The sequence below is a fragment of the Takifugu flavidus genome, chromosome 4 (genome assembly GCF_003711565.1).
Source record: "Takifugu flavidus isolate HTHZ2018 chromosome 4, ASM371156v2, whole genome shotgun sequence".
Taxonomy (NCBI): Eukaryota; Metazoa; Chordata; class Actinopteri; order Tetraodontiformes; family Tetraodontidae; genus Takifugu; species Takifugu flavidus.
This window is the reverse complement of record NC_079523.1, coordinates 6,845,335-6,872,270: the sequence shown is the minus strand read 5'-3', so window position 1 is coordinate 6,872,270 and position 26,936 is coordinate 6,845,335. Positions and strand designations below refer to the sequence as shown.

At 43.3% G+C, this 26,936-nt stretch overlaps 2 protein-coding genes across 4 annotated transcripts; both read right to left on the bottom strand.

Annotated features, from left to right (window-relative positions):
- Window positions 1-842: 842 nt before the first annotated feature.
- LOC130524833 (SH3 and cysteine-rich domain-containing protein 3-like) lies at window positions 843-4,848 on the bottom strand. 3 transcript variants are annotated; one of them, XM_057031292.1, is made up of 12 exons: window positions 4,576-4,848; window positions 4,099-4,168; window positions 3,819-3,897; window positions 2,451-2,798; window positions 2,282-2,363; window positions 2,078-2,175; window positions 1,930-1,993; window positions 1,756-1,808; window positions 1,559-1,662; window positions 1,423-1,474; window positions 1,211-1,348; window positions 843-1,106 (listed from the first exon to the last, which is right to left on the bottom strand). In XM_057031292.1, exons 2-12 carry the CDS (start codon window positions 4,113-4,115, stop codon window positions 1,008-1,010), a joined length of 1,134 nt encoding a protein of 377 aa, XP_056887272.1. In that variant the 5' UTR covers window positions 4,116-4,168; window positions 4,576-4,848; the 3' UTR covers window positions 843-1,007. The 3 variants fall into 3 exon arrangements, with proteins under 3 accessions (XP_056887272.1, XP_056887271.1, XP_056887270.1); XM_057031291.1 differs by lacking the exon at window positions 4,576-4,848 and having other exon boundaries at window positions 2,451-2,548; window positions 2,642-2,798; window positions 4,099-4,407; XM_057031290.1 differs by lacking the exon at window positions 4,576-4,848 and having other exon boundaries at window positions 4,099-4,407.
- A 965-nt stretch (window positions 4,849-5,813) lies between these two features.
- On the bottom strand, window positions 5,814-25,758 carry LOC130523932 (R3H domain-containing protein 2). The gene is made up of 27 exons (XM_057029560.1): window positions 25,723-25,758; window positions 22,711-22,761; window positions 22,606-22,646; window positions 22,281-22,503; window positions 21,725-21,766; window positions 19,684-19,770; window positions 19,409-19,532; window positions 18,821-18,899; window positions 18,342-18,401; window positions 17,629-17,769; window positions 17,329-17,437; window positions 16,981-17,076; window positions 16,742-16,773; window positions 16,331-16,384; window positions 13,900-14,135; window positions 13,391-13,551; window positions 12,546-12,644; window positions 11,902-12,192; window positions 10,948-11,083; window positions 10,681-10,838; window positions 10,252-10,391; window positions 10,000-10,100; window positions 9,748-9,917; window positions 9,165-9,309; window positions 8,812-8,906; window positions 7,580-7,664; window positions 5,814-7,309 (listed from the first exon to the last, which is right to left on the bottom strand). The coding sequence occupies exons 1-27, from the start codon at window positions 25,756-25,758 to the stop codon at window positions 6,942-6,944; spliced, it is 3,360 nt and encodes a 1,119-aa protein (XP_056885540.1). The 3' UTR covers window positions 5,814-6,941.
- Window positions 25,759-26,936: the final 1,178 nt, after the last annotated feature.

Below are 26,936 nucleotides of genomic sequence, written 5' to 3'. Positions count from 1 at the left end.
TTAGACCTTCTACAACGTGATCCTCATGAATTACTGTAGTACAATAATCACACACACACCCACCCATCCAGTCAGGATGCAGAGGGTGCGTTGCCTGGCTGCCACTCCTCTTTCTTTTCCTTCTGTATTCTGTCAAGAGCGAAACAGGAAGCGGCACCACGGGCCTGGGCAGGTTGCTGCCAGGCTCCAGCAGTTCTCTGATTGGCCGACAGAGCCACCCTTCAGACACGGGTCACGTCCCCCCGGGGAAACAGACTCTGCTTCATGATGCTCTGGACCGAAACACAGTTGACGATATCACAGCTGCTATGTTGTCATCCACGAACCCTTGATCCCCCCACTGCTGAGTGTCAGGAAAGAGAAATCCTGTGTGTGTGCGTGCGTGTGTGATTGTGAGACAGCCAAGAAATGAATGAGTGATATTACAGAAGACATATAGAAAGGTAAACATCTATTGAAGGACCTGATGTATTATTAATTATCAAAAGGTAAATTAAACTAGTTCATAACTAAGACTTAGGAACGCACCCTTCACATGCCATTCCGAGCCTTCCTGATCTGAGAGGATGGGCCTTTGCCTGCCAACAAATTCCCTCGGTGCGTCACAAGGCTGATGGTGCCACACGGCGAGCCTCAGAGAACACACTCAAATGCATCTGACGGCATCGTCCTCACACTCAGCTGCATACCTCCTGTGTTGCAACGGGGTGTTCAAACCCAGTCCACAAGCAAACCTGACTTGCTCTTCTATGGATGTCGATTCTACTTTCCTCTATGAGGGTCAACTAATGCAAAGGTCAGCTGGCATGAGCAGACAATTAATGTGTCCTTCATCGCTCTGGCAGGAAATAAGCACACAGGAGCCTTTTAATATACAATTAAAAACAAAAGACGATGTTTGGACTGAATTGCGTACAGTGATTCCCAACATAGACCAAAGATCACATTTCAAAGTTTGACACCAGCGTAGCTGGACGTTGGTCACCAGTGTGACCCGCCGGGCGTCCTCAGATCTCCTGCAGCAGATCGGCTGGGAAGAAGCCCAGCTTTCGCCCTGTGCTGACCTTCAGGTAGCCGTTGACCTCCTCGCCTTTCTTCACTACAATCTGGGAAAGGCAGAAGAACAAATATGTGTTTTTGACCTCGTGACCGCGTCTGTGCGCCATGATGGACGCCGCGGCGGGAATAAGTGCGTGGAGGCGGCGTTAACCTGGTCTTTCTTCAGCGTGATTTGGCCCATCTCTCTGTTGCCAACAAAGGAGCGAGTCACCTTGTAGACGCCCTCTCCCGCTCGCACTCTGATGATGTAGCTGGCAGGAAAGAAGCCGCTTCTCTCTTTTATCTTGCCCTGGCGGCACAAACAAAGGCGCTTTGCTAATGACCTTTATTGACCTTTTATTGCTATCATGACCCCGAACTCACCCTCCACCACTCCTCGTTCGAGTCATCGATGACAGCGATGCGGTCGCCGGCGCTGAAAACAACGTTTTCCTCAACTTTAGCGTCTTTTAAATAAAAACGCAGAGGCGAGAAGAAGGTTCAAGGAGCGAAGGCTTACTGCACGTCCAGGTCGTCCTTCTCGATGGCTTTGAAACTGTACAGAGCCAGGTAATAGTGAGATTGGCCGAACACGCCGATCTTCCCCGGCTGGAGCTTTTTAGTCTTAGATCACACAAGTCAAAGGTTCGATTAGCTGTGACGACTCGGGTTAGCGCGCTCGTGCGTGTGACGTCATCGCAATCACCAGGATCAGACCTTGTCGTCCGCAGGAGCCTTGTCTCCTTTCTTGTCCCCATCCTGGTTAGTTGCTGGTCAGACAAAAAGAAAGTGACTCCTGTTAGAACGCCAATCTCTGACCAGAATGTTCCACCGTTCCCCCGGGAGGTCCCCTCAGAGGTGGACGTGAAGCTCGTGGCACATTGTTTTTACCTCCTTGGCCTCCGTCGTTGTCGTCCTGTTTGGGCTGCGACTCATCATCCTCCATCATCATCATCTGAGCAAATTTAGGGGAAGAAAAAATAGTCACACCATTGCGATTCCTTCAGGTAAAATCCCAAATTGAAAGGGTGGAACTCACGTTCTTCTTCTCCTCGGATCCTTTCTTTCGCTCCTTGTTGGCCATGATCACACCGATACGCAGCGTCTCAAACACGGGGTCGGTGCGGTTCGACTGCGCTGCCAATCAAACAGCCCCGGGATGGTTGTCACAGTTGGATTCCAACGGGTGGAAAAACAATGATTTTCATTGGAGGCGTGAGGAACGTGCACGTGTTGGACTCACAGAAGGGCAGCAGCTGTGAGACCGTGGCGTTCTGCTGACTGCTGTACAGAGGAGAGCTGTAGGCCCGTCGGAACCCTGGGGGCTGACGGAGGAGAGAACCGTTCGCCAAAAAACCCGGAGCAACGACAGAAAGATCCCCGCGGCCGTGAAAAGCTCGAACGAAACTCACAATTTTGCCAAAGCACCTCTGGAACTCCACGTAGGACTGGCACTGGTGATGGATGCTGGTTTTGCAGTTCTTGCATCTCAACGCAAACTTGTTGTTCACTGGAAAAGTAGATCCAGAATAAAGCAGAAACACGTGTGAGAGGGTCACGCTCGCGGCGCAGCCAGGAGGCAAAAGGGGGAGGGGCCACGTACACACGATCATGCGCGCGCAGACGTCGCAGAATTTGGGCTTCTTGCAGTAGTGGTCCTTGAACTTGTGGGGCCTGTCGTTGACCGGTTTGACTGGTTCTACGGGAGGAGCTTCGTCCTTCTCCTCCTCCTCCACCTCTTCGTCGTAAATGAAGTACACCTGCAGGAACCAGGAAGAAGGTTTGGGGGGAAAATGGGAAGAGAAGCCAGAAGTGATGCCACGCTCTGAAGCAAACGTCGGTTTCGGAACCTTTTTGTGGCGCTTTTGCGCCAAAGGTAATTAATGCGCGTCTTAATCCGTGAAGATTCCTGTTCATTAGCAGCTGCTCCTGACGGGGCAACAGTGCACGGGGGCAGATTCCTAAACACTTGACAACAAATGCCTCAGGGCCCCTTCACGGCCATTTAAAGCGTCTGGACCAGTCGGGCAGTCTGGTGCATCTGCCCCCCCCAACCCCACCAATGTATGATTACAAATACACCCCATCCTTAGACAAAATGGTTTGACCATGTACCAGCTATTCAAAGTTGTATGAGGAGAAAAATGCCCAAAGAATGCTGCCGTAATGTGTGTGTGTATGTATCTCTCTCTCTCTCTCTCACTCACACACACTCACTCACACACACATACACACACACACACAAACACACGCACCACAGGTGGGTGGGGCTGAATGTTTCAATCTAAAATTAGCCATCAAAGGGTGCCGCCAGTAGGCCCAAACTAACATGTCCTCGCCAAATTTAAATATAAAACACTTGTATTCAAACACACACGTGCACGCGCACTCATGTCCATCTGTGCACACATTCCCAGTTCCAGGGACCAAACTGGCTCCAGGCATCCTGCGGTCACCTGGTGATGGATTTGGAGCACAATAAGCGCTAACAGCAGGGACGCTTCACACATTACCGTACCGGAGTCCTGCCACCCGAGTTGGCTACTCGAGGTTCCAGCCCCCCCCCCCCCCCCCCCAAAAAACCCCCATCATCAGTTGAGGCTGAATCCCTCACAGCTGCCAAAAACCAAGAGAGAAGAATAGAACAGTCCACTCAGATTCCACAGATTTTGGGCTTTAGTGTCCGTTTCATTTATATACGCTGTAATTGATTTTTTAAAGGACTTGTTGATGCATGTGGGGGGGGGTGGGGTGGGGGGGGGGGGGGGGGGGGGTCTCACCCTGTTGTCCTCCTCTTTCACCACATTATCAGGGAGGGGCGGGTTGTCGTGAATGTCCACAGAGTCTTTGTCGTCCAGCCTGTCATCATCAGAGAGCAAATGTTGAAACTGAGATTTCGGGTGTGGACTAACTGCATCAGTGCCTCATAACCCCCCCCCCCATTTAAGTTTCACGTCTAACAAGGTCAGAAAAAAATGGTCAGAACAGCATCTGACTCCACATTTTTGGTTTGACGATGTTTTCAGATCCATCTCAAACCCATCATCGGTCAGAACTTACGAGTCATAATGAGCCATGGTGAAGGTTGGTGAGGCCGGGTCCCTCCTAGTCAGGGCGGGAGCGATCGACTCTGCAGACACACACACACACACACACACACACACACACTTTAACAGTATATTCAGAAGCATCAACATGTCCACTAATTGGCTGGTGCATTTTCCGGATGAGCAGGGTGAAGGTCTGGGAAGCTCGTTAATCCACAGGACCTGTCGCCATGTTCGGGATGAGAAGAGCAGCGATATTTCCGTTAAAATTAACACGGAAAGCTGCTCCGCGGGGGCAATTCGATCCCGGCGGAGGTGAGACCTGCCGCCAGATATACATCTGCTGCATCCACGCAGGCTTTCTCAGGTTGCTCCAGACAGGGAATCATCCAGTTATTCAAAACTCCACAAGTTCCAGGGAAGCTTTCGGCCTGGGATCAAGATGAGTAGAAGAGAATTAAAGCCATAAAAGCAAAAGGCCTCATCTTACCATTAAACTTTGATTCCTGCTTGTTGGGAAAGCACAGACCGACGCTGCTGAGGAGCCTTTCTAGCAGGCCTGTTGTTCTGTCGTTAACATGCCCAACTTTCCAAATGAGGCTCAAACAGGTGGGAGATTGGGATGAGTAATGCCGGCAGGACACCCCCGGCCCAGCCCTGGGTCTGTGTGTCTATATATGTGACTGTCTGGGACAGCTGGGCACGTTAAAAGCCCAGAAGAGAGCTTTGCTCCTGTTTCCCCTGCAGAATAAAACACAAGTTGGGAATATTTACCGCTAATAGCAGTGAGTTTTAGACTATATTAATGAATATATTCATTATTAATGAATATATTCTATGCATCAGAAGCCGAATGTGTACAAAAGCTTCATTGTGTTGTTTACTTGCTTTTCCTTTTTACTGCATGTTACTGGTGTCGGTGATGAGTTTCCTTCATTTCCAGCATGATTTAGAACCTTGAAGTCTTCGATATCCAGGGGTGAAGGTGCGGGCTCTTTTACTTTTACACACATTTAAGTTTTCGCCCGTGAGCGTGCGGGTTCACAGACCAACAGGCTGAAGACGTGATGACAGCATCCATTTACTTCTTTTGCTGACAGATGAGCTCCCATCAGGCCACTTTCTTACACAAAATATCTTCAACTTGATAGAAATTCATGAAAATGACTCTGAATATATTTTAGTCCTAATTAACACTTAAGAATACCGTGTGGAGGTTTACAGGGGCCAGTTCTACATTCACAACTTTGCTGTTCCCACTTTAAGTATCAGAGTGTAAACACACTCACACATACACACTTGTGAGGACTCTTGTGGGCAACCTGCATTCCTCGCCCCTGCATCCAACCATAAGTATAACCTTACAGCCTTAGAACGCGAACCCTACCCCTCAGCCAAATAGCAAATTAACTTAGACCCCAAAACTGAATCTCAACCCTTGAGAAAGACCAGACCTCATTCTGTAGTGTGTCCAAGAGGGGTCTTTCACTCACACACATCCTCGTATCTCTATCTTTGTGAGGCTCCTCATAGACGTAACAGTGCCCAGCTCCTGACCATCCTAACTAAGCCCCTAAACCCGAGTCTAACCTCTAACCCACGTTTGGAGTTGTGGAGAGTCAAAATGTCCTTGCTTCTCAAAAACATCTGAAATATTTATAATATTTATATGTAGTAAGTACAAGAGAAACACACACCTGTTTGTAAATCAATGAACCACAACAGATGTTTTGACATTTTTTTCTCCACTTTTTATATTTTTAAAAACAAACAAAAATAACAGATTAAATAAAATTTACAGTAGACATATGCAATCATTGTGCACTTTACTTCTTCTGATACGTTCTGCACGGCTGTCAACGAAAAAACGCGAACACAACGGGGCATCGAGGTGGAGCGGGGGGGTGGTGGGAGAGGAGAAGGACTCAAAAAGTGAGGTAGAGGGCAGGAAGGAGGATCAAGGGATGAAGAGGGAAGGAAAAGAGGAAAGATAAAGGAAGGCCTAAAGTTTTTAACTCTGGGGAAAAAGAAAAAAAAAAATCACTGAATATATAGATTTCTTTTATTCCTTACATCACTTATATAAATATATTGAATCCCAAAAAAGAAATAAAACAAACTTGAGGAAAAAAAAAAAAACAGCGCAATACGGGAACCCACAACAGCAGTAAGGCAAACAGAAAGCAAGAGGAGAGAGCAGCGACAGGAGCAGAGGGAGAGAGGAGGCGGCTGCAGACATGGAGAGAAAGAGGGGAGGAGGAGGAGGAGGAGGAGGAGGAGGAGGAGGAGAAGTGCACCGGTGTGCGTATGAAAACGTATAAATACGCGAGGCGGGGCGGGAGATAAGAGAACGTGTCGGCGGGGTAGGAGGAAGGGTCGAAGGATGGAGGGGGAGGAGGTGAAGGGCAAAATGAGGGCTTGACTGAGGTCGACTGTCCAGTGTGTTATGTGCTACGTCACCCTGTTGCCTGTGTGGTGTGCGTCTCTACTGTCTCCTGGGGTGCGAGTGTGTGTTTCTTGTATGGCAGCACACATTCCACGGCAACAGTGAAACACATGCCTACGTGTCTTGTGTGCTCTTCTATATAAATACAAAACCAAAAAAAAAAGAGATGAATAGTAAAAACGACAGAATCATATTTGCAACCAAACACCAACCACCTCATGATTCACACCTTCTTCCCTTTTATACATTTGACACATCTTGAACTCAAGTTTTTATGGGTTTTTTTTGTTTGTTTTTCATTTGTACACTAGGAGCAGTCCCCCCTCAGACCTCCTTCCTTTCCACCACTCCACCAAGAGTCTTTCTTTCTTTCTGTCTCTGACTTTCTGTCCTCCACCTCTGATGGGTTTTCACTGAGAACTGGCTCTCTCCAACACACGCAGGTCATAGTTCTTTTTGGCGGCCCTCAGTTTGAAGAGGCTGGCCCCGCTGTTGTTGAGTTTGAAGGAAGCACTCTGGGCAGCCGTGGTGCTGGGGAACACTGCCACTACTGTGTAGAGGTGAGCAGGGTCGCTGCCGTCACCCTTTGCTCCCATGGCGGCTCCACAAGAAGGCCCCATAACAGGACCGCAACCGACCTGCCCTCCCCGGCCTCCCTGGGGTTCCTTCAGCCACTGAATCTTGGCTCCGCACATTGAAAGCTGGTTAAAGAGTTTTTCAGCCTCCGGACGTGAGATCCCCTCTGGTAGGTCCGTTACCTCGAGTATGCGACTCACAACTGGACAAAGAAAAGGAAAGAAGGATATGAGCGGGTCGAGCTGGTTTTACTGGAAAGGGTTTAAACATTTCTGATGAAGTCAGTGAACATTGATCTGAGCAGAAGAGGGAGGGAAAGCAAGTCTAGAGAAGTGCAGGAATCTTCAGAGAGACCACACAAGCAGCGGAGCTGCATAGTTGAAACCCGGTAAATATTCACAGAGAGACAAAGTAGCTACAGAAAATAAGAATATCAATCATGATAAGTATTAGTATGACTCCAAGTACTAACCAGCATCAGCAGTGCCAAGATCCGTTGATGCAGATTTAAGTGTTGGTTTCTTCCCTCGTGCTCCATGTTTCATCACTCCTTGGCTCTGAAGATATATTGGAGAAAAAAAGTAGGCCGCTTTTAAATGCAGTTCCGCGTAGAGACACTAGATGGGGTGTGAGTGAAAGGTTTATTTTTGGTTGTTACATCCACGGTGAGACAGGAAGTGATGTGGCCTGCAGCAAAGAGGTGGAGGTGTGTTTTCCAAAGGTTAAAAAAAATCAGTCACTTCGCTGCCTCTACCTGAAACACACTTTAAGTACAACTCCACCTTCGCTGCAGACCCACATCTGATGGTGACATGGAGTCGATGATGATTGTTGACATTAGCCTATTGTCTATTATACAGACTTTGAAAACGACACTGCTAAAAAAAAGTAACAGAAACTAAATATTCCAGGTGAAATCTTTACTTATTATACAGTACACTTCCTTCTGAATGATGTTACATCTGTTAATTTCCTCAAGGCCACTCATAATAGGGCTCAACAGTGTGTACTGCCCTGTTCCTGGATGCATTTCCTACAACATCTGAGCATGTAGATGATGGGATGTCTCAAAGGGACCTCTGTCTCTTCCTGGATTAGGGCAACAGTTAGCTCCTGGTAGATAGTGCATCATCGTTCAGAATCTCCTGAAATGTTCCAGCCACATGAGGTACATAACCATGTACCACAGGGAACCCAGAGGACCAACATATGGTCTGGAAGATATGACCTTACCCAGTACACATGTTTAGCACAGCAAGGTCACTGACCCAGCAGGAAATTGATGTGTCCCAAGACTCATGTGTGGTGTGAACCGGCTCATCTCTGATGAGAACAGGGTGCCCAAGGTGGCTCTGCAATATCTGCTGCTCTCTGCTAAATGCTAGTTGAGCTGCTGAGAGACCAAGCCAGTCATGCCACCTTTCCAGAGTCTGACAGTCTGGGCAGCTACGTGGACATAAGGCCATTTGGATGGGCTCTGGTAGTACTGCTCCTGTTCCAGAACAGGATGACATCCTGGACTTTTACTGGACTTTGAGTTACACTGTGATGAACATGTGAGACACTTTTGGAGTGGTGTGCATTCGTCCTGAAATGTGTTACAACTTTTATGAAATGTGATTACAGCACTCAAAGTGATGAAACACTACAAGTTCATACACAAAAACTCTGAAGTAACCTGGGGAGAAGGTCACTGGTACTGACCTGATGGGAGCTGTAAGAGGATTGGCCATGCATGAGTGGAGCAGGACACAGACTGTACTGGAGAGGCTGCCCCAAAAGAGAGTAATGTCCATCCCCTGAAAGACAGAAAACTGGTCATATCAGAATAAGCAACTCTTCTTACATATGCAATGATGAAAATAACTGGAGGAGGAGAAGAAAATGCTTTTTATCGTCACTGTAAGAGCTGCACAACACCTCCTCACGAACTAACCTCACCTCATCCTCCTCAGTTAAATATTGAACCCTTACCATATTATCACCTCTCAAGTGGCCCAATCTATGTGTGACAAAGATCCTTCCTAATCACAGTTCACCGTTTTCTTCATGTGTACCTTGAGTTGGTCCTCCTGGTCGTGGAAACTGGGAAATGATGGGTAGTGGTCCTAGGCCGGGGCATACACTGCTGACACTGCCAGAGGGTGACGGGGTCGGAGACTGAGTGGGGGAGGCCAAGGGACTTGTAAGCTGAGTACTTGCCTGGAAAGAAAAAGAAAAAAAATGAGAAAAAATAATAGCTAACTGAAAGGGGCAATTTGCACCAATGCAAACATGTCACACTGGATTAACGGCTCCAATACGTGTATTTTTACGTATCAACACAAGTCCTATCGTAGATATCAGAGGATGAATCTTACCTTGGTATATGAATAACACATTGAAAGAAAAAGATGCATGTTCACATGTTAGGAACTGCATTTTATCAAAATGAGGGAGTAAAAATATCTGGAAAAGATATTTAAGATGTGCCACAGTCACAGTCCACTATACTAATTTCAAGTGAAAGAGTTAATGTTAATTCCTGATTTTATTTCCAATCCCAAGACGCACTGTCACATTACACCACTAGGTGGTCGGCAGTATGTACCGTATATCACAAGCTCCTTCAGTCACCTGCTGATGAATATTTGTGTGTACCTGTGGAGTGTTGTCAGGTTTGTAGAGGTCGCCTGGCTTCCCAGGCCTCTGCTCTATGCTGTAATATTTACAGGGGTTCCACTGGACAAGCGGCGGGTTCTGGGAAGGTTGCGGTCCATTAGGGACACTGAGCTGCATGACCATTACCCCAGGGCCAGGAGGTGGAACTCCTGCATACACAACAATGCCTGTCAGCATTCAATGTGATATTTGATCTCCTACATATACAAAGTACACAACAACAAATCAAACCTGAATATTGCTGCTGCAGCTGTTGAGGGTTGCATGGGGACGGCGACTGTGTGATCTGATACTGCTCAGAGCTGGGGGGCTGCAAGTAGCTTACAGATGGGCTGCAGGACATCAAAGAATAGGACAGAAACACTGATGTTATTTGGGTATAATAACATAGCAAAAGAAGTATTTTGGAGCTGCACTTGCCAACTACTTAACATGTATTTTTGTGACACTGACACACAGAAAATGACCTTCATCGATGTTCACCTTGTGCTATTCTGTTGTGTAGGCGTGATCACGCTGTAGTAGACAGGCATCGGTCCCTGGACAGACTGGCTGACCGGCACCATCACCTGCTGCTGGTACTGCTGCTGCACCACTTGCTGATTTTCATTTCCCACTGGAACCTGTGACGGGGCGACACCACAACACCATAAATATCTTTCGGACTGATTCGGCATCCATCCATTTTCAATTCTGTTAGATGAAGACACATCTTTTGTGGGTCCATGTTTGGTTCCTCTCAGTTTAGTATTACAGAAGACTCCCACCAACAGGAGTGACCCAACATACAGTATTAGTAGTATCACTGTTTTAAGCGCCTGTCAGATAAAGCTGTTTCAACTTCCACATAACATTTAACATTTAAAAATAAAGGTTTATAAAGTTAATACAACAAAGCGGAAATGTTCATACCTGATATGACGGCATCTGCGTATACTGAACCATTATGCTTTGCATCTGTCCTCCCATTCCTGCCCTCTGCGAATTGAGCAAAGCAGGGTTTTGAGGCTGCTGCACACCCATCACACTCTGGTAGCTTGGCTGCTGGCTGGGAATCATGGTCTGGAGACCTAACAGAAGATTAGGAAGACAGTATTTAGTGAAGGGTTAATATAGATATAAGACCAGTAAAACCACCAAATGACTCTTTGCCTGAACACCAGAAGCCACCGTACTGACCTGACTGTTGTGTTGGTTGAGGTATGGGTTGTGTGCGCTGGGCAGGATAAGACACCTGGTGAGACATTGACTGGGGTACCCGATACTGCTGGCCTGAGCTGGGATACTGACCAGGAGGATAGTATGACACTTGAATCTGAAAAACAATTTCAATCAATAAATACAAACTGGGAAACAATGTTAATGTGGAACATAACAACACAACTGATACTCATAACAGCACAATAACAGGAGGACATTAAGTTTCAAGATTAAATGAAGTTTTAAGAATCAGCAGATTTACTTTCAACAGTCCAGTTTATTAGCGCATATTTAAACCAATGATCCTCATAAGCAGCTTTAATGTAAAACCTGTGACAGAAAATCCCCTTCGTAAGATAAACACTATAAAGCAATTTCAGAGCAAACACCGCAGCAGGACCAGTCGGGACCACTTAATTGCAGTATCCAGTTAACCTGATATTCCACCTGCTTTGTCGTTATCATATAATTTGAGTATGACTGAGGCAACAATGTGCTGTTTGAGATAACAGATAATTAATAATCGAGTGATTAATAAATGTCACACGACATCTAATCCTCTTGTTTGTGGGGTGTGTCAACAGACACTTTCAACTACATAAACATACTACTTTCAGACTATTTCATATGCGCTAATATTTAAGTAAATTATTGTGCATTTTCTGGGTGGTGGCTCACATATTAGGTATGTCCTACCAGCATCCAGACAGTGGATTCTCAAGTTGGTCATTTAAATATGGTTGTGTTTCCGATGTAATTATACATATGTTTATAATTTTACCGTTATTCCCCTATTGTTGGTGCTGCGTGCTCATTAAACTATCACTCCTAATAAAGTACAGAACACATTCAGAAACATAATGAACACAAACCATGTATTCTCTGTGATTAGCCTCAGAAAGTCCATGTCTCATACAGCCTGTGCTCCATTACCTGCTGTGGTGGTGGTGGAGGCTGCATGTAACCTTGTGGTGGGGGTGGGGCCTGCATGACTTGCTGGGATGGTGGAGGTGGTGGAGGTGGAGGATGGGGGTGACCGGTAGCAGGCTGGTAGCCAGATGGAGGAGGCAATGGCTGACCCGTAGTCGCCATGATGTAGCTCGTCTGAGGTGGGTGCTGGGAAATCACCGTTGGAGTCTGATACATGGGGGGTGGCTCAGGGTTCTCACTGGAGCCCTGCCGACTGAGGGTCATTTGGCTAAACTGGGATGCAAGTTCTTCTCCCTGGTAGGAATGAGTTCACAATTGTACCTTAGAGCAACTCTGTTAGAGACAGGTTTAAAAAAAGTATGATTTCCAAAGAGTGGTACTGATCAAAACAGGGACAACCAGCCAGAACACGTGAAATGATCAAATAAAGCCATTATTCAAGCAAAGGTGCTCTGAAAAGTCTTAAAAGTCATTGTTTCATCTAAAAACTTACAAAGTTATTAAATAATATGAATGAGAAGACAGAATATGTGCAGAGTTTCTAAAAGAATGCAGAGAGTTTAATGTCATGAGGGAGGGTGTCAGTAATGCAGAGGTAATTTTAAAAAATCAATACAAAGAGATGAAGCCGTGAGAGATGCCAGTACCATTGTGTACTGCTGGGGAGGAGAAACTGGCAGGAGAACCTGGGGGCAGGAAGGGCTGGAGAAGGAGACAGGCTGAGAGTGCTGCAAAGATGCCACCGGCTACACGCATACCACCAAAAATTTGAGAAATACATGCCAGTGACAGGGAGGGAGTCAGCAGCAGATGGGTAAGAAGGAAAGAAATAAAGAACAGGAAAGATGTGGGTTAGAACATAGGATCATTTGTTAATTTCATGAACAGAAGGATAGAAATGGAACTTACATTTCGTTTCCAAACATACAAAAGCGTTAAAACCGAATAAAATAAAGTGAGGATTTTTTTCAGTGGTCGATGACTGTTAAAACTAGTTTTTAAATTTTCTCCCTAAACCAAGTTCTTATTTTACTATCGCTTTTAGTTGAAAGTGCAGTCCCGCTGACTCTGAATGAGTCAATGCACATGAACAGCACAGCAGCAGCGTGTGTTCTGCTTGCATTTAAAGCATTTGTCCTCCATATTTCTGTCTTGAATGCATCTCAGACAAACGCTCCTATCATCAATTCAGCACAAAGCCTGCTGTTTAAGGTTAACTAATTCATCTTGCCAACAAAAAAATTCTAATCTGCAATCCACAGTCAACTATGTACATTTGTTGCAAGTGGAAGATCAGGACAAAATTGTGTAGGGAGTTTCTGCGACTATAGGTGATGAAAGACAATCTGAAGTAGCTTCACGTTTATATTTTGGAAAGCCAAGACAAGTTTTCTACTGACCATCAGTATCAGACTATCCCTAGAAATGAAAGCATGTCTCATGATGTATGGATATGTCATATGACATAAATACAAACCCTGGAAGCACAAACCTGGGCAATCATATGGTTGCCCATTGGGTGTTGCTGTGGAGTTGGAAGGAGGGCAGTCTGTGGCGGACCCTGGGGCTGCTGTGTCGGGCAGGGCAGCAGACTACGGCCAGACTGGGATACTGAAGGTGGGGGGCACACGTCCGGACTGACGAGTGGCAAACCTGTAAAATGGACAGGAAGATATGAGAAACAGCCCAAGTTGAGCTTACAGCAGAAGCTACAGTCTCTGCAATTCTACAAACTGTTTTTACATCCTCAAACAAAAGATATTGTCTCATTTTCTGGCAATACAATAATACTGTATATTCATTGTAAGCCATTTGTACAAGTTTACTGACGTTAAGCACCTTATATTAATCTTCACTTGTGTTATGCAAGTAGAGATACTATACAAGTGATATTTGGAAGTAGTATCATAAGAGGGTTATGAGGATGCTAACATTGGCATCTGCATATTATGTGGATTAGCAAACTCAGAATTCCTCTTTCTCCGTTTGTTAAGTCCTTACCAGAGCGAGAGCCTTTGCAGCTACCCTGGGAGCCTTTGTTGCTTCCAAGGCTATCCCCTCTGGTAAGAATGGAGATGCCAGAGAAGCTGCTAGCCTTGGTGACAGGTGGCCGGAGCGTACGGTTGGAGCTGTCTGAATCTGTACTGCTCCAGGGCCGAGGCTCCAGGCACTTCATGTCACTGTCTGTGCTGCTTTGACGACTGCTAGATGCCCGGCTGGAGCTATCACGGTTCCCTCTGAGAGAAGATACAATGGGTTAAGGTGAGGAGACAGACCTTTAAGAAGAGTTAAACAACAATGAAAGTGAAGACAAGTTGAATGTTACTGACGTAGAAAAATGAAAATTTGACCATGTGAGAATTCAAAGCAAGTCAGAATGTAGGTTGTGGATAAAAAGAAAACCAAAAATGGAAAATAGAAAGCAAAGCAAGAAATCCCAAGTGGTACATTTGAGACGGTGACAGGCTGTAGACTGAGGCATTCACAACAAATGCATATTAGGCTGGTTTAAAGGAACGACACCACAAAACTCAAGCAACAGTCCCTCAAAAATATCATTAACAGATGTATGATCAACCTCATTCTCACAGACCAACACGTATGCAAAAATAACCGCATAATAACAGATACATGCGGGGAAAGGGAACCAAAGCTCTGCAGAAAACAAAACTGGGTTATAGGAACATATTAAAAGAGACCAGTTGGGGTATAAATTCAGCACATAATTATCTAACTCAGGAGACATCAAACAGTACATATAAAAAGGACCACACAATGGATACTTGCACACAAGTTAGACACTGCAAGACACACAAAAAAGGTAACACATGCTCTTTAAATCTTAAAAATAAAACAAAAAAAGACAAGAACTGATCCATACAACCGATCAAAATCGATGCCACACATACATAAAGACGTTCAGACTCACAATATTATCTACAAAATAACCACGTTCTACCACTGGATCACCACTATGGTCTTTAAATTGTATTATTGTATACACACTCATTGTGTTGCTGTGATGCGGTCACCCTGGATAAGGGTAGCTGCTGAGAAAACCAATGATCACACTGTAAGCGTAACCCCTCTGGGGAAACCCCAACACATGTCAATGTTTGGCTCTACCATTGACATGCTGGAATCAGCGACTCTTGCATTTAACTCACTGATGTGACTGGAGAATCGTCACCCAAACTCTTAACGAGGGAATTTACAGACGCAGTAACGTAAAGGTAATCTGGAAATGATGTTTCTCTCATTTAGGGCCTGAAGGAGGGACAGGGCGGGCTTTTCAAGCGCAATGAACAAGATTAGAACAAATTCAAGACATTATAATGGGAGCTGCCACCATGAGCAGAAGAACCTGGTGTGTTGCAGAATCCTGTTGACAGTGTGCAGAGTTTGAAGGTCGCCCTGCCTGATAAATATTTCAGACAGACTATAATTAATGGAGGATCTATATTAAGGCCTCTCTAAACAACCTATTTTTGAGTAAATCTGGGCACTTTACTATTCGGTGCAAAAGCTGGGAATCATTTGTACACTTGGCTTTGCAGAGAAAGATAAAAGCCAAGTGAAAGGAACAAGAGCACTCCATTTCCTTTGCAAGTCTTCTTCACCACATCAACAAACATGAAAGCTGCTCTAATGCAGGGTTCCGCTGCTTTTTCTTTAACGAAGATCAAACAACCAATTTCATACCAAAGAGCTTTCTGCCTCCATTTCTATTCTAGAGTTTTTATACAGCTATTATAAAAGAGTGTATTCTACATGTCACCGAAGCTCGATAGTAACCAATTTCCAGTGATCAGGTTTTAATAACATCTTTAAAGCAAATTAAGGCTTCATAACTGTGCCAGTACACAAATGAAAGCAGAACACAGAGCCTGAGGATGGAATGGATGAATCTGTTTGCAACTTAAGGCACTAATAAAGTTTACAAATAGAGATATATTACAAAGTGTGTACTTTGTTGTAAATGATTTTACATTAAATCAGATGTGATGAGATAGCTAATGTCTTAATAAAATCTTAGCAATCTTGATTAGAGATTTATTTTGTATGGCAACTGCAGGTGGAGCAAAACATTTAAATACATATTATACATGAGTGTAACTCTGACTGTACCATTTATGTACTTCTATGAAACAGTGACATGCTACCAAAACAATACAAGTCACAAAAATGTAAAAACCAAATATGTTATTGACGTTGAATGGGTCAGAGGAGAAATAGGTTAATCGGTTTCTAGTGTAACCACAAAGCAGCCATGCATGGGCAATTGGAAGCCCCACGGTGCAGTGCTGGACTCAATCAGCCGGATACACCAAGCAAAGTTATAGAAACCACAACAACTCACAACTATCATCACCAATCACTTTTAAAAAGAGGCATGGCAACACAAAAATCAAAGTCAGCAGCACCCCAATACCTAAAGATCTGCCTCCTCTTTTGAGAGCTAGAGCAGTAGCCCTCAGTGGAAAGTCTGTTGGGTTAACATTAGGAGAAAATGCTAATGTTACAGAACTGGATTGAAGGACATTAACAGAAGAGGCAGGAAACAAGAGTGGAGAACCTATACTGCGGCTGCCATTCATAAAAAAGATGCAGAAAACACACATTCAGCGTGTATTACGGTCTTAAGAGAACTATGCAATACATGCATTATTTAATTGAAAACACTAGAAAAGATGGAAATTTATACATTACTGAAACAGTGTGTCATATGTGGTTTTAGAGCTAGTCATTGTTTCTTTAAGGGTTCAACTGCATTAAGTAGGACCCAACAACTGACTTTAGATACATTTTTATTTTAAGTCTTCAGCAGCATGAAGTTTCTTACCTGTTGTCATTGATGTAACCATTCTGGGATGACTGTAAAACAAAGGACACCTGTACATTATGAAATGCTTCACTCCTCCCCTTCAAAAGCTTAAATGATATTTAAGACAAAGACAGATAAGACATCTCTCTACAAGGTTCTCTGCTGTGACAAACTCTTGCAAATTATATTTTCCTGTAATAGTATTCAAGGTTCGAATACTTTGTGTTGCAGAAAGACTGTTCAGGTCTGACACTTACTTCCCGGGCAAAGATCCGATCCCGTACCCTTTGATATTCTTCCTCTCGCTCTTCAATGGACTTGCTTCGTCGACCATCCTGAAGCGGCACACGAATCTGAAATTTGGGCAACCACCAAAGTGGTGAGAGATTGTTAACAGTTTCTGTGACAGAGCGCATTTCACCACTGACATATTTGAATTTTTACTACAACCTTGCTCAAATATCCATCGTGGCGGGAAACAGTGTACATGTTAGCTAGTTGCTTGGGTGAAGACAAACCTGCCTTATAACACTCTTATTTGCTTTTAAATATGACTTTTTAGAATTGAAAGAAGCATGGCATAACTGATACTTAAGGAAGTCCACCTGATTATCATCCTTGTCCATGCTGGCATCGTCTCTCTTGAGGATGAATTTCTTCTGAAAGTCCATGTTACGTTCATCTTTGATATGTTCTGAGAAGCGTTGCTCTGGTCTGCATTGACAAAATAATGACAGGTTGGTATGACAACTGCTATAAAAAATATAACAAGCATTCATTTGTAATGAAACACGTGTTCAATAAGATTTTTACAACAGGTAAAATGAGGTATTATTTTACTTTGAAGAGCTCTTTGGCTGACCTCGGTCACTGTGCTGTGGAGCACAGTCAGTATGTACACTCACATGCGTGTGTTGCCAGTTTTATTGATGATGACTGCTTTGCCTGTTTGATCAACATTGTGGTCCATGCCAAAGTAAGCAGCCACACGGTGCAGCAGCATACGATGGTAAGAGGTCATCTGAGGGAACTTCTTGTACTGGTTACTAAAAGCAACACAAAAGGAAAAAGATGGAAATATGTCAGTCCCAGTAATCAGACACCAAAAATTACATATTTTTGCCGATTGGAATTGTGTCACAGAATTAAAAATATAGAACTTCCTGATGTTTTCTTAAGTTTAGCTGTAAATCCATCGGAGAGCATCACTCAAAACCTGAGATAATTTAGAGCCTGGAATAATCTGGAATGCCAGGCCACAAGAATATTTGTACAAGGGGAGAACAAGCTGCTGCACAAAGAAAGGTCCGAGAATCATCCCAGAACCTCGCTATGAGCCCACTGTGCAGAATTCTGCACTGCGTTAATTCCATAATATATCAACTTACATTGCCCTTCAATCTTTTCAATAAAATGCCTGCTGGCTCCATTCTGGAGAGCTTTACTGATAAAAGTCCATTTTTTAAATTTCCTCTCCAAATGAACTCAAATACACTATCCTGTCAGACTTTAAGGGAACTACCACATGTAAAAAAATAAAAATAAACGTGTACTTAATGTGCTTAAACACAACAAAAAAGACAGTTAACTAAAACTTTGGAAAGAAGATAGGGCTCACTTGTCATCATTGATGAACTCCAGGATATCTTGTTCTAGTTTGAGCAGCATCATTCGATCCCTGATAGGTCAAAAGCAAGATATGATCAGAGGAAGGATAACTATTAACTATCATAACTACTTAATTTGATCTTAAGGTAAAGCTCATTAGAAAAGAATCTACACGTCTGCATAACTTTGTTTCAAGTTACAATACAATGATCTACCTGAAGTTGAAAGCCTTAGCCTTATATTATATATAGCTAGCTTGTTATATTGTTGCCTCAGTATAACTCATTTGTCCGTTGAAATTGGTGACACACATTTAACCAAGTACACAAACCAGAGATAATACACATTCAACTGGCTATTGTGAGAATAAGGGACAAGAGTATTAATGGTTGGTCAATCATATTCTACATTTTAATGTATAAACAAATGCGAGGGCATAAAATATAAGTTAGCTGTGACATTGCGGCACACTTTGTGACAGGCTCATACCTGGGATTATTTTTCAGTGTGTTGACCAGAAACTCATGAACGTCGATGCCCGTGGAGTCCGTATATTCCTGACTTGAGTCTACCAGAAGGAAAAAAACCAGCCAGGTAAGAGGAAGAAACTGCTTTGAAATAACGCTAGAAAAAGAAAAAGCACTTTGTGGTAATGAGGGCCGAGTCAGAATGCTGCTCGGCATAGCTACCAAGATGGTGACCCATCAGAGCAGCAACACTTCAGGTTCTTCAGTAAGATTAAACATTAAGAATACAGAGTTGTTTCTCCTTCTCTGCCTTCACATGCACATACACCCTACAGGTGATCATTATCACAATGTCCCACTGAAAGACAGTAAAGGCAGCCGTTTCATTTTTCCTGCTCTCAGTTAAAAGGTGCCTGGGGACCTTTACAAAAAGAGATGGGAACTAGGGAATGACTCATGGAATAACGTATTGGCTCACATCAGTTAGGACCGAAATAATAGGGTGGACATTACGTTTTAGCCGTTTTGGGTAGAAAGAAACCAGCCACACTTAAATGACGTTCATAGTGATAGAACAGGTTAAAGCAGTCAAAGTTACAGTTGAATTTACCACGAGACAGCATCTTTCTGGGGGTTTTGTCCTTCTTCTCTTTTTCTTCATTTTCATACTCATCCTTTGAGGACTTCTCCTCTTCTTTGTCTGATGGACAGCTAATGTGAAGCTGGATAATGTCCTGTGGAAAGTGAGGATTGAGGAGAGAACTGTTTTAGTCGCAATTAAGAGTTGGTACTTCTGAAGAAGTTGGACTGTTGCAGGCTGGACTAAGTGCAGGTTATGAAAGAGGGTTAGTGTGAAGTGTTAAGGGGTTAAAAGGGAAACGGTACCGATTCTGGAGGCCCGTCATTGGAGAAAGGACCAGAGGACTCCTCACATACTGCCAGACTCCGAACCAACTTCAGTTTGGCATTAGACTGCAACAGAATCACATAGATATTACCTCCACGGCTGACTGCTTGCTTGCTTGTTTGTTTGTTTTTTCAATTGATTTTCAACCAGAATTTAGATGCAACATATTCTGTTCCTCATAACTTTATAAACGTCATTTTAACTTTCCAAATCACATGCATTTAAATTTTTGGAAATGAAATTGGTCATTTTGTCATAAGCACAGCTCGAAAAAGCTGCTAGTAGTATAAAGTTAATAATAAAAAATAAATATATATGTGTATATAATATCCAATGCTGAACCAAACTGAACTGCAGAGTGCTGGCATCACAAGGACAACTACCACAACCTCTTTTCTACCACGCATCTTCAGTATTGCTGCATTTTTTAAAAGATCCATTTTCAAACAACAAAAATCCAGCAGTGCTGAGTCCATGCGTCATCAGAATAATGGCCCGCAACAGTAGCTGGTATGTGTGAAAAAACAAGCTGTATTTAAGGAAAAGCAAAGAAAGTGTTATAATTTAAGCCATTTGTGCGTAATCAGTTCAGAGTTTAGAATGTGGAGCAGAAGTGACGCACCAAAAGAACAGAAAAAAGAGCTGATGACAGTGCTGTTATGTGTAAATTACAAACTAAAATACCAAAGGGCAAGAGGATTATTTTACAGAAACTTAAAACTTGAATAGGGGCAAAAAAAGTTGATAGGGTTCTCGCTTATAAAAGGTCTGAGCCCATATTATTGGTTTATTTCTATTTGACCCGTAACAGTCTACACGTGTAAAACCCTCAAAATTGTGCCAGATTTTTTTCAGAACAGAAACATTGCAGTTCTTTCTGCATCCATTTTAGCTTCCAGATTGCTCTAATTGGGAAAGATAAAGTGAATGAATTGGCCATTAAAAGCACTAAATTAGTTTTTCACCTTCACAAAACTGGGGGCTGTTTGCAGTATGTCGTGCTTCACTATCCTTCAGCACTGTGTATGTGGCACTGTCAATACACATCTGGACACATCAGCAGACATTATAACATTTCTGACAGGAAGTGAAATGATCATCAGCGGTTCTTTTCTCATCACACTGTTATAGGAATGTCGTCATTTCATCTGCCAAGGCCCAAATTCTAGAACTGAGCATCCTAGTCCAAGCCAGACTGTCTGTCTTGATTATTGTTTTTATGAACCATAAATCTATTAATGCAACTGCCAACTTACTAATAACTTAACTTTGGATACGCCGCCACCAGAAAATAATCTCTTGACTGGCCTTTCATTGCCAGGTGAAGAATTCTGCCGTCATTTGCTTACATCGTCTACAAATAGCCATCAAAAGTCAACGCTTAAAATCAATTTTGAAGCCTTTAATGCTTCAACCATCTATAGACGGCGGCATTAATAGTCACAAAAATCTTGTAATTCTCCAAATCAGTACAATGATTTGAGTAGAAACATTTGTGGGAATGCAGAGATTTTCAAGACACCGTGTGACGTTAAAGCCTTGTTGAAAATTGATCGTGACTCCAAACACACTCTAAATGTTGAAGCAAAATGGCTAATGGAGAACAAAGTCATTGTTTTAGTGGTCACTACAAAGATTTAACTTCAGCACAATGAAAAATGTGTGGATGGAAACAGATATGCATGTGAAAGAAAAAAGCTGTCAGAAAACTGTGCCCTACATCGAAGGTCAAAGTAGAACAGCTTCTACATGCAAAAGGATGCCAGAAAAGGGGGGAAACCTCCAATGCACACTTTGTGGATAGGTTAAATAGTTTAGGCCAATGGCAAATATAAGCGGTTGAGGGTAGATTAGAAATGAAAGCAAGTCTGCAAGCACATTTTGCAAGCCAAACAAGCAGGCAGTTATTTAAGGAATCAGAGACATGCTTTTATTCAGTGGCTCTTGTCCATCGCACGGCAGAAAATGCTTTTACAGATTAAAAACTGAATATTAAATCGGTGACAGTGAACCACTTACTTTGGCTCGTTTCCTGCCATGGCTGTGATTCGAAGTCCGTTTCTGCAAGACAAATACAAATGTGCTATTTACAGCCAAATGAAGATTTTGTTCAAACGTCTTGGCATAACAGTTCAGACAGGTTGTTTCTGCATAATGGATTTAAAATGTCAATCTAAGAATTTGGAGTAATTTATATGAACAAGGCACATGGACAAATATGGTTTAAGACATTGAATCATGTGAGATCTTCCACGTCTTCTGCTGCAACCGTTTCAGAGGCTGTGGGTCACTTCCCTTACATTCAATTCAGGGATCATTTAACATCATTTCATTAATTCGGACAGTTTGTAGCACAGAAATATTCAGATCTCTACGCAGAAGTGAATTAATACTCCAGCTCTGTTGGCCTTTATATTTGAAATAAGAAATTAATGTGAAAATTAAATTATGAACACGACAGTGCACTGTAGGTCCATCATGCACTGTATATAGAACACATCAGTTATATGTGCAATTCAACTGCAACAGAATATGTTGTTATTAATGTATGATTAGTTGGTGCATTTTCCCCAACCTGTGCATCCTGAGGGGAGCTGTCCTCAGGCTCCACACTGTCTCCTGTCCCCTCCTTTGTGCCCTGTGGTTGTGGAGAGGTCTTGCCTCGACTGCAGGGCTCAATGAGCGGCCCATTCTCTCCCTCCAGCTGGATGTCTGTTGTCAGGTTCACTGAGATCTTCTTAAGGGAGGGAGGGAGGGTGGGAGTTGGGGAGGGGGTTGGGTGACAAACCCAGGAGCAGCTGACAGTAAAAAGCAAAAAAGATCTCATAAAATAATGGTGTCCTAAATATTGCTTTGATAAATGTGGATAAAGAGAGACATGGTGGACATGTAACACTTACCTGTAGGTAGTAGCCGATGTGATGCTCTCTATACAGTGGCTCTAAATAGAGGCACAACCAGGAATATGAAAGAACCCGACTAAGGTAGTGCAGTAAGCTGTGTACCAGCAGGAGGCGGAGAGAAGTCCATAGCAAGACTTGGTCTTTGAGGTGGGACTATGGAGAAAACAAGACCAACAATAAGAGAAAAAACATTCTTGAATTTGTCAGATTTCAATCACCGTTTAAATGCCCAAAGAAACATGAGATATGGGCAACTGTCCTCCACTGTGTGATGCCGTAAAAGCCAGATTAGAGGATTTTCAATTTTTGTTACAACGTTACAAATTATACTCCTGGTTACAGCCATCACTGACAGAAATTTTAAAAAAAGAAAGACATTTACAAGGTTAAGAAATATACTTCGCAACAAAGATGCAGAACAAATCATTTTTATAGCAAACAGGTGACAAACTGTTTCTTTTATTAAAAAGAGCCACTATGTCAGACAAGGGGGAGGGACACGCTACCTCAGTGATCACTGGGGCGTCTCTGCTCTCTCCCTGGGCTCAGTGCAGCAGCGGCAGCAGCGGCAGCAGCAGCAGCATGGTCCGTGCTCCAGTCGAGAGCCCTGCACAACACAAGCAGAAGAGGAGGACACCGGTGACGTCATCTTCACACATAGTGACTCATCGCTGCTGCTGCGCTCGCTAGTGATCGCAGGGAGGGAGAGCAGAGCGGCACAGAGAAAGGAAAACCTTCAACCTGCTTTCATCCTACCCTATATTAGTCTATAGCTTATGAAAACAGGGTATCCTGGGAAGAAATGAAGCTTGTCTTCTTACAATGCATCATAAATGTTCTTCTTCACTTGATGCTAATCGTGATTTGCAGTTACACTATAACTTAAGGAGCTATAGTGAGACTGTATGTAATCTAGGTGGAACAGCTGATTACATCCAGGATTAATTTAAGTCCCAGTGTGGGAAATGCAAATACGAAGCAAACAGCAGTCTTTTAATGGGTCAGTTCCAGGAAACCCACGTGTAAAACCTTATTTGGCACATGCAACCTCTCAGACGCGCACACATGCAGACAAGTGATCCGGTCTGCTAAGCAGTCACGTTAAGTAGAGTTAGGTAAAAATAACATTTCATATTCAGAAATCATTTAGAAGAGCAGAGCACCTCCACTTTCATTTGCTCAAAAGCATTTTAAACACAAAGAGTTTTGAGATTGATGAATGATTTTAAATGTTGTTCCGAGGAACTATTAGACCAAAGGCACGAATATGAAGTTACAATCAACGAGCCACATTTTCTCATCAAAAGAACTGGCAGACCACAGAAGCTAGGAAGGCTTGACTCGTTTAGAGCAGGACTAAAAGTGTTTCAGTGAATGTTCCCCTCTTATGTATGTTCTTTAGTCAAATGGACACAAACTTGGAGCTAAATGATCATCAATTACAATCAATTACATTTAAACTCCAGAAGTGTCAGCCTTCATTTCTTCATATCATGAAGCCATTTCTCCCATTTTCCCTCAACACACAATGCATCCCTGAGCACACATGCATCTGCCCACATGGTTGCTAAGGAAATGGTAACGTCATATTCAATTGCTGCCATTTATAATTAGAGAGTACCGATTGGAAAGGCATGAAAATACCATTCGAATGTCTTACACCGCCTGGACGGACCAAGATTTAGCATAAATTATACACATTCTCATTTTGTGGGATTTTTGCAAATCCATTATTATATCAGGCTCACGGATATATACCATAATATACTTCAGACACAAAGTTTATCATGCAGGTATGAGCCCACTGTCAAATTTAGCTCCTGGAGGTCATGTTGGGTCAGGGTCTCGGCAACAGAGAGCAGCAGGGCAATGCAAGAAACTGAGAGGTATTTTCCCAGCAGGCAGCTGGTACTGTCGAAGCGTTCTAAAATATCAGTAACTGTAAACCGTAACGTTATTAGGGAGCTAAAAGATGAACTCACGGGGAGATGTTCATCCCATTGATGGCCAAATGATCTGCAGATACAAGCAGCATAGAGGGGTCGATAAACAATCTTTTCATAAATGTCAACGATGTAATGATAGCATCAAGCAGCTGCTACACATCCGTCACCAGCTTATCTATTATGTCAAGCTCACTCAATCAAAAACCACAGGCTCTATTGGATTTACATTAAGGGATTATAGTTGCTGTTTATCATGTTGTGCATTCTATCCTGTGCCGATGCGTATAATGAGTGTAAACAATAGTAACTGCCATCCCGCTGACCTCTGGCATCATGATTTTTACCCAGGCAACTCATTGAAGGGTTCCTATTTGAAATCATTCTGTATAAATCCGTGGACGACAGACCAACAGTTTCTTAGGCCGATTTGGCACCAACATTCATGACATATTAGTCAAATGACACAGCTTTTGGTGCAAATCACAGCAGTCCGACAGATGTGGTCAGCAAGACCCAAGTGCAAAGAAACAAAAGCATGATCTACTACGGCTTCTTAGCATTTATTTACCGAAGACATTTCATTTGTTGTAATCTAGTAAGGTAGAAACAGGCAGGCCTGCTCAATTTCCCCACAAACACTGAACGAAACAAAGGTGAATGAAAGCCGGAGAGAAACCGGCGGCTCAGCCCGATTCAGCTTCTCTATCCAACCACGCCGCTAAGCCATCCGACGTCAGAAGAAAATCATTAATCCGAAAAACAGAGAGGTGAATGAAAACAGCGTTACAGAAGTAGTGGTGTCGGACTTTATGTAAGCTCGGTGCTGCCACAATGTGCTTGTTACTGAGGAATCCCCGCTACGTCAGCGGCACGCAGGGCGAGCTGCTAGCACACTGCCGTAGTGTACAGGCTGCAGAACGTGAACCAAGCCCCTCTGCAGCAACTCCATCTGTGCTCTACGAAGAAACTCCTGAATAACATCCATGAATGACACTGCGGGACTCAGTTCTGCAAATGAGTGGTTAAAGGTGACAGACTGGCACAGAAAAGTCAGAGCGACTCGTAGCACGATCCCAGCCAGGATGAGAAGAACCAGGGTCTCCTTTCATCTCTGCCTCTTTCCTGCCATCTTTTGCTCATTTTATGTTATGAGGATTCCCCTTCCAACCTCTTTCATGCCAACCCCTCCCATGTCCTTCTTCATCCTTCCGGCTCTAGGTCGAAGCTCTCTCACTCTTTCAACACGTCTTCTTAAATTGTCAGACCAGCTGCTGACGCCATCCTCCTCCACTCAACAAGCCCACGCAGTCCTGTGGGATGAGCTATGACTCACTCCTTTCTTCAGCCCTCTCCACCGTCCCTACTTACCTACCTACCTACCTACCTTTCTGCAGCTCTCTCTTGTTCTCCCCCCTGTCACTTTCTGCAGAGAGAAAAACTACTATCACTAATTATATACGACATCGAAGCGAACCGGAGGAAGAATGATGAGGAAAAAAAATAATACTGAAGAATAGAAACAAAATAGACATGACAATGGACAAAAGGGTGTTGGCCAAGTAAAGGACAATGGAGATTCCTGATCTTTGATGCATTGATGGAGAATCAAATTATGGGTTGACAGAAAATCATCTCCAGCAAGAGATGTTTTCTCTGAAGGTAAATCCGTGTGAAAACAGTGCTTTTTTTAATCTTACAGTTTCACACACGAATGGATTCACATCTCTACTCCCTCTACGAGGTAAACTGACTATCTCACAATTTTGTAAAAAGCTACCTTGCTCATTTGGCAGGGCTCTGTCAGGCTTCCATGATGGTCACATGGAAGCAAAAGATTTAGAATTGTTAGAATTGATCAACTTAGACGATCAAAAAGCCATTCAATTCAATTCTTCCATCAATTCCTTCCATCAGAACATTATAGCTTGTGTTTTAATTCATGAAATGCATTAAGAATATTAGGAGTAGTCAGTTCGTTTATTTAATATTAGCCATTTATTGCTTGACAATGTTTGTAAATGAGTGAACCATGTCGCTGCTATTAGTGTGCACTGACACTTTCACCAGCACTACATGGATGAATGAGCACTAATCAAATTCAAAAAGCTATGAAGCTGTTCAATGTTCAGAGCTAATGTGATAAATACTGTGTATTTTACAGCTTAGAATAAACACACAGTAGAACACAATGCCTTTAACCACTGAAGTATGTGAGAAAGTGTTTACAGAGCTATTGTGTTTCTACAAGAAAAGAGCCTTGTGATTGATTGGGGATGCTCAACTTGAGACAATTGTCAAAATAAAAGCGTCTGGAAGGTTCATGATATTTATGAATGAGGAATAGAAGAGGCAGGAGAGAGATGGAAGAGAGCAGAGGAAAGA

Coding starts and splice junctions, on each gene's coding strand:
- LOC130524833 (XM_057031290.1), bottom strand. CDS start 4,235: ATGTTGATGCTTCTGAATATACTGTTAAAGTGTGTGTGTGTGTGTGTG. Junction 2,799..3,818: donor TGAAAGAGGAGGACAACAGG/GTGAGACCCCCC, acceptor TGGTTCCTGCAG/GTGTACTTCATTTACGACGA. Junction 2,176..2,281: donor CTCACAGCTGCTGCCCTTCT/GTGAGTCCAACA, acceptor TTTGATTGGCAG/CGCAGTCGAACCGCACCGAC.
- LOC130523932 (XM_057029560.1), bottom strand. CDS start 25,758: ATGAAGAAGGACATGGGAGGGGTTGGCATGAAAGAG. Junction 22,762..25,722: donor GAGGGGTTGGCATGAAAGAG/GTTGGAAGGGGA, acceptor TTTTCTCCATAG/TCCCACCTCAAAGACCAAGT. Junction 7,665..8,811: donor CCTCTTACAGCTCCCATCAG/GTCAGTACCAGT, acceptor ATATATCTTCAG/AGCCAAGGAGTGATGAAACA.